This window comes from Haematobia irritans, chromosome 5 (assembly GCF_050003625.1).
Source record: "Haematobia irritans isolate KBUSLIRL chromosome 5, ASM5000362v1, whole genome shotgun sequence".
Lineage (NCBI taxonomy): Eukaryota > Metazoa > Arthropoda > Insecta > Diptera > Muscidae > Haematobia > Haematobia irritans.
Window position 1 is genome coordinate 106131292 of NC_134401.1, and position 7390 is coordinate 106138681.

The window sequence follows — 7390 nt, forward strand, 5'->3', positions numbered from 1 at the left end:
AATTCGGAAAATACAATTTAATCTTTTTATAGTCATTTCAAATTAATTCAGTCCAAATTAAATTTTTTTGTGCTTAATTAAATTAAGTAATATGTGGTAAGAGAATTAGGGATATACATTGAACTATTAGCGTACCAATATTTTTGCGAATGATCATATCGTAATACCATATCGATGAAGACCGAATGTAGGGTACATGGGCCCATGATGTAAAGCATTACATTCAGAGTACTTGATAAGCATGTAAGCAAATGCATGGTGCCAATTGCCAGCTCAGCTATAGTTCAGTTCGTTTTTCAATCTCGTTGACAAGCATTCGTCATCTCCAGAAATGGCGTTTCTAGTATTGTGCCTTGTGATCTCCATATTGGCATATGTATGCTTTAGATTTCATTTTAGCTATTGGTCACGCCAAGGTGTCTCAATAGCCTGTGTCCCAGGCAAAATATTCAGTGGAAATTTCAAAGATTTCCTTACTTTCAAGACCAATTTTGCTTATCACTTGAAAACCATATATGATGATCCGAAATTCTCGGACTCTCCGGTAGTGGGTGTCTATGGCCTTTACAAACCAAGTTTGCTGATAAGAGAACCAGAACTCATCAAATCAGTATTGGTGAGAGATTTTGATAACTTTCACAATCGTTTTGCTGATATGGACATGGAACATGATCCCATTGGGACTCGATCAATGTTCTTCACCCGATATTCTATATGGAAAGAAATGCGTACAAAGATAAGCCCAATATTTACCAATGCTAAGATGAAAAATATGTTCGGTCTTATTCAGCAAGTTGGAGAAAATATGGAATATCATCTGAGTCAGCAATCTGCCGTTTATCGAGTAGAAATGAAGGATTTTTTTGCCCGTTATACAACCGATATTATAGCAACAACCCTTTTGGGTTTCCAATCAAATTCCTTGGAAAATCCCAATGAGCAGCTTAATAGAGAGGTTCGTAAATTAGCCGATTATAATTGGAAACTTGCTTTCGATTATGTTATTGTATGCTTTGCTCCACGAATGGCAAGAATTTTTGGATCAAAAATTCTCTATCCCGAAACGGAACAATTTTTCCGAACAGCCATAACCAAAGCTATAGAAGAACGGGAACAAAGTGGATTGCAGCGTTGCGATTTGATTGATTTATTTGTTAAAATGAAAAAGGAAGCCTTTGAATTGAATCGAAATATGGAAGAGTTCATGTATTGTCTAATAGCCCAAGCAATGGTTATGACAGTGGGTGGTTTTGAAACTTCTTCAACGACTATAGCAAATACTCTACTAGAATTGGCTAAGCAACCGGATCTTCAAATCAGATTAAAGGATGAAATACTCAAATGTTTTTCCCAAACCGAAGGATTAAAAATCTCCTATGAGGATATTGGCAAACTAGAATATATGGATATGGTTGTGAGTGAAACACTTCGGCTTTATCCAGTTCTTCCAGTGTTGGAGCGTGTATGCAATCAAGAGCACATGGGATCATATTCCCTGAAACCTTATTCGGACTTTTCAATACCCAGTGGCATGTCAGTATATATATCTACATATGGCATACACTATGATCCCAAGGTAAAATAGTTTTCATTGAATGTAAACTTTTTAATGGTGATATGGCGTGACTATATCATATGTTACCCTAAACCACCTCTATTTAATTAGTAAACCTAAGTATTATATGCTTGGAAGAATTTTTCCCAAAGACGATTGTGCTCATTCCCTAACATACTCGTTATTTTCACTTCCACGAAATATTTTAATTCTTGGCACCTTTTTCTGTAATACAAATAATGTTGAAGAAATTATTCACTTTTATAATTTTTTTAAATTTTACCTTTCGCCTGCACGGAGAATCGAACCGAGTACCATACAGTTTGTAAGCCAACACACTATCCACTGGGCTACGTAGCTGTCATGGTCACCAGCAGATAATTATCGTTATAAGTTACATTTATATAGCATAGTTTGCAGCGCCCACGAGCCCATGCAAACATAATATTATTTAACAGAAACATACATTTGTTTGCCACGTGGAGCAGTGGTTAGCATGTCTGCCTTGCATGCAAAGGGTCGTGGGTTCAATCCCTGCTCCGACCGAACACTTTTTTTTTTAAATTACACATTTATATTTATACTATATTAAATTTTTATAATGAAACTTCGAAATGTGGGTTATTAAAGATTTATAATCATTAACAGTGCTTGATATAAACGAAATTGACTGATTTTTGGATAAAATATTATTTTTTTATTGCAAAAATAACAATTTTGTAACAAAAAACTGTTTTTGGTACAAAACTTTAAAATTTGGAAGGAATTCAAAAACTAACAAAAGAAGAACGTGGAGTCGAGTATAAACATACATAAATAATTTTATAATATAAACATAAATTTATGTAGGCGTGAACAGTTTTTTACTAGCATTTAACACCATCGGTCTAAAATGCCTTTTATTTTTCTTTAATAATTAATTCATTTTAAAGAAAATAAACTTTTTAAATTGTTTTAGTTGCAAAACTCGAACTTAATGCCCGCTTTTATATTTGAAGGTGTCCGTCAACTCCTCTTGGACTACTTATTAATAAAGAGGAACTAAACTTTGTTTTTATACATTTTACTGTGTAATTTTTCACTATTTCCTCCTTATTTCATTTTACTGTCCCAACTCTAAAAAGAGTGTAGTGCCCTTTCGTTATTTTTATGAAGACCCCTGATTTCTTTAAACGAACCAAGAAAAAAATTGTGCCCATAATGCCAAAATGATAAACAAAACACATGTCCACACATACATAAAATGCTGCTCTCAAGGCGAAAACACAGGCTTTTTTTTCAAATGTCTATTCTCTTGGTTCCGAATGTCCATTCTCTTTATTCAAATTAAATAATATTTAGACTTAGCATATCAAATTTTTGGCCTTATCATAAAACAGTTTTCCGAAACAACATACAAGCGGTTTCACAGAAATTATTCTCTTTTGATTCTTTCGCTGTGTTATGTTGATATCTTTCGTCAACTCTCCCGGTTTCCATCTCTATTTCTTTCTCTATAATCTCTCTGTCGCTTTGGATAAAATATCACAACATATGTATGTTTAGTCGAAATTTGTAAATTTATATATGTTTGCATTCACACATATGATTTTTATGAAACATTTATGCCCCAAACATAATATATTCTAACATATTAACATAGATGTCCCAAACATTTAGTGTTAGTTTAGGAACATTACATGTTTGCACTTAAATATATTGTGTTTTAAAATTGTGCCCGAAACACACTTTGTTTATATCGGAACATATGAAAAACATATTTTTCTAAGAGTGTACATACCCAGCAAAAAAAGCGTCGCCAAAAAACTAATGAAAATGTTCTTTTTGGATCCGGAAGTGGTTCAAAATTGACGCAGAAGGGATGAATTTAACATGGGCTTGTCATAGGACGGAAGTCCTCCATTTCAACAGCCGATGCACTGAATTTACATCACTTCTTTAGATGTGATCCGAATTCAATGTTTTGGATGTAAATTAAAAAAAATTGTGGTATTTTGTTAAATAAATAATTGTTATAATTTTTTAAAATTTTTAATGGGTTCTAACGCTTGTCCAAAACGTTTGGCATCAAATATTTCCAAAAATTCACAATTTTTTCGGATTGGATTTAGCATTTTTTTTTTACAAAATTTTAATAATTGGTACCATTTTATGAATTCTTAAACTGTTTTTAACAAATTTGAAATAAAAAAGTTAAAATTACCCATAAAAAATATGAAAAAAGCATGTTATAAAAAATTGAATGAAAATAACTTCCTGCGTAGTTAAAATAAAGACCATCATTGGGAGTACATCTTCTGGAAGTGCTTTTAAATTTGTGCCTTTGGAAGAACTTCCAAATTTTTTTGCTGGGTATGAAAGCTATGTCTAAATCTGAACCGATTTGGATGATACTTTGCAGGTTTAGTTGATACCACAAATGGTGATAAATTTGACTAAGATCGGTTAATAAATAAGGTTATTATGGTAAAACAAGTATATACGGCCGTAAGTTCGGCCAGGCCGAAGCTTATGTACCCTCCATCATGGATTGCGTAGAAACTTCTTCTAAACACTGCCATCCACAATCGAATTACTTAACATAAGTTACGGTAACGCTTGGCAATGGCAAGGTATCTTAAAATTTCCTAACATCGTCTTCTATATTGTATGTAAGTCCATACGTGGTATATATTAAATTAAAAAATCTATAGAAACAACATTTTCACAAAATTTTCTATAGAAATAAAGTTTTGACTAAATTTTCTATAGAAATGAAATTTTAACAAAATTTTCTACAGAAATAAAATTTTAACAAAATTTTCTATAGAAATAACATTTTCACAAAATTTTCTTTAGAAATAAAATGTTGGCAAGATTTTCTATAGAAATAAAGTTTTGACAAAATTTTCTATAGAAATAACATTTTCGCACAATCTTCTATAGAAACAAAATTTTGACAAAATTTTCTATAGAAATAACATTTTGGTAGATTATTTTTGCTCGAGTGGCAACCATGATTATGAACCGATATGGACCAATTTTTGTGTGATTGGAGATCGGCTATATATAACTGTAGACCGATATAGACCAATTTTGGTATGGTTGTTAGCGGCCATATACTAACACCACGTTCCACATTTGAACCGGATCGGATGAATTTTGCTCCTCCAAGAGGCTCCTGAGGTCAAATCTGGAGAACGGTTTATATGGGGGCTATATATAATTGTATATATATGGGGGCTATATATAATTGTGGACCGATGTGGACCAATTTTGTTATGGTTGTTAGCGGTCATATACTAACACCACGTTCCACATTTGAACCGGATCGGATGAATTTTGCTCCTCCAAGAGGCTCCGGAGGTCAAATCTGGAGAACGGTTTATATGGGGGCTATATATAATTATGGACCGATATGGACCAATTCTGCCACGTTTGGTAAAGATCATACACTTACACCATGTTCCAAATTTCATCCGGATCGGATGAAATTTGCTTCTATTTGAGGCTCCGCAAGCCAAATCTGGGGATCGGTTTATATGGGGGCTATATATAATTATGGACCGATGTGGACCAATTTTAGCATAGTTTTTAGAGACCATATACCAACACCATGTACCAAATTTCAAATCAAAGCCAAATCCCTTTTTATGGGGGCTATACGTAAAAGTGGACCGCTATGGCCCATTTGCAATACCATCCGACCTACAGCAATAACAACTACTGGTGCCAAGTTTCAAGTCGATAGCTTGTTTCGTTCGGAAGTTAGCGTGATTTCAACAGACGGACGGACATGCTTAAATCGACTCAGAATTTCAATACGACCCAGAGTATATATACTTTATGGGGTCTTAGAGCAATATTTCGACGTGTTAAAAACGGAATGACAAAATTAATATATCCCCCATCCTATGGTGGAGGGTATAGAAAGATCTCGAGCTTGAAACAACATTTATTTATTATTCTAACAAAAAGGGTCGTCCAAAATCAAAGAAAAACTTGATGTAACAAGCTTCACTTTTTGTATCTCTTATTAAATCTATTTCCAATAATTTTGAGTTTTTCTTATATTCTACAGTATTGGCCTAATCCAACGAAATTCGATCCAGAACGCTTTTCTCCAGAAAACAAGGAATCACTGAATCCCGGAATATATCTACCATTTGGCATGGGCCCTCATAATTGTATTGGTACTCGTTTGGGACTACTACAGGTTAAATGTGGACTTCTCTATTTGTTAAAGGATCATCATGTACGAATATGCAAAGACACGGTACTGCAGCCTGAGTTTGAAGCAAAATCGATTCTTTTACAATTAAAAGGAGGAGTTTACTTGGACATTGTAAAAGATAACATAAATGATTCGTAAATAATATATGTAAATATATACATAATAGAGCGAATAAGACATAAGATTATGAGAATAAACTTTGGGAAAGTTTAAAAATTTAGAGTAAAAATTTGTACCATTTGAAAGTGAATAAAATATCAGAAATTTCAAAAATAGTAAATTAGCAGGTCACTGGGATCATACACCCAAAGATTCTTTTGAAGGATTTTGATATTGATTTCGATCCAAATATGCGACATCGTGAAAATTAATGTATTTATTAATTGTAAATCTAGCTTTAATAAAATTATAATTAGAATATTCATCTCATTTATCGAATTTTTATTCTAATATATTGAAGAAGAAAAAAAAAAAACAAGATTTAATTCTTACTCGTATGTGAATTTGATTACCGTTGTTCATTTCCAGTTGGAAAATGTCGTGAATCTCGTGAATTTGTCGTGAGTCAGGTGAATTGTCGTGCGTGATCGTGGGTCTTTAAAAGTAGTTCGTGCGTGATCGTGGGTGAGTATTGTTTTTCTTTTTGTGAATGTGCGCGAGTGCGAGTGGCTACCACACGTATCGTGCGTGAATAAACATTTTGCTTCGTGAATGTGCGTGAATGTGAGTGAAATTTCAATCACGCGCACACCTCTAGTTTAATATGTTAAAAATCCATTTTAAAAGTCCAAATTATATCAGATACTTCAAAGTAAGCAATGGCTTTTTAAATTCAAAACAAGTATATACAGCAGTAAGTTCGGCCGGGCCGAATCTTAAATACCCACCACCATGAACCAAATATTAGGGTTTCCTTTGAAATGTCAGGAGGGCTTGAGGACTTGAGGACACTTCCCGAAGGAATCGTTAACATCTCTTGTAAGTGTGCAAGAAAATTATAAAATAACGTCTTGATTTAATCTTAAATCTGTAGAAGTAAATTTTACATTGAGTTTCAAGCAATTTTCATTATCAGTGCGCCTTCTACACCCTCAAGAAGTGAAGTCGGTCTATATGGAGGCATTACCAAATGGACCGATAAAAACTTAATCCGTTACACGTTTTTGTGAGCCTAAAATACCAGAATATTTACAATTTCAGGCAAATCTGATAAAAACTACGGTTTCTAGAAACCCAAGGAGTTAAATCGGGATATCGTTCTTATGGGGGCTATACTAAAATATGGACCGATACTCACCGTTTTCGGCACACCTCTTTATGACCCGAAAATACCTCTAGATTTCCAATTTCAGGCAAATAGGATAAAAACTTCGGATTCTAGAAGCTCAAGAAGTAAAATCGGGAAATCGGTCTATATGGGGGCTATACCAAAATATGGACCGATACTCACCATTTTCGGCACACGTCTTTATGGTCCTAAAATACCTCTAGATTTCTAATTTCAGACAAATTGGATAAAAGCTACGGTTTCTATAAGCCCAAGACCCCAATTCGGGACGTCTTTTTATATGGGGACCATACCAAAACATGGACCGATACTAACAATTTTTGGCACACATATT

The 7390-nt window shown here is 33.8% G+C and overlaps 1 protein-coding gene across 1 annotated transcript; it reads left to right on the top strand.

Annotated features, from left to right (window-relative positions):
* Positions 1-303: 303 nt before the first annotated feature.
* On the top strand, positions 304-6197 carry LOC142238323 (cytochrome P450 6g1-like). The gene is made up of 2 exons (XM_075309927.1): positions 304-1576; positions 5616-6197. The coding sequence occupies exons 1-2, from the start codon at positions 332-334 to the stop codon at positions 5904-5906; spliced, it is 1536 nt and encodes a 511-aa protein (XP_075166042.1). The 5' UTR covers positions 304-331; the 3' UTR covers positions 5907-6197.
* Positions 6198-7390: the final 1193 nt, after the last annotated feature.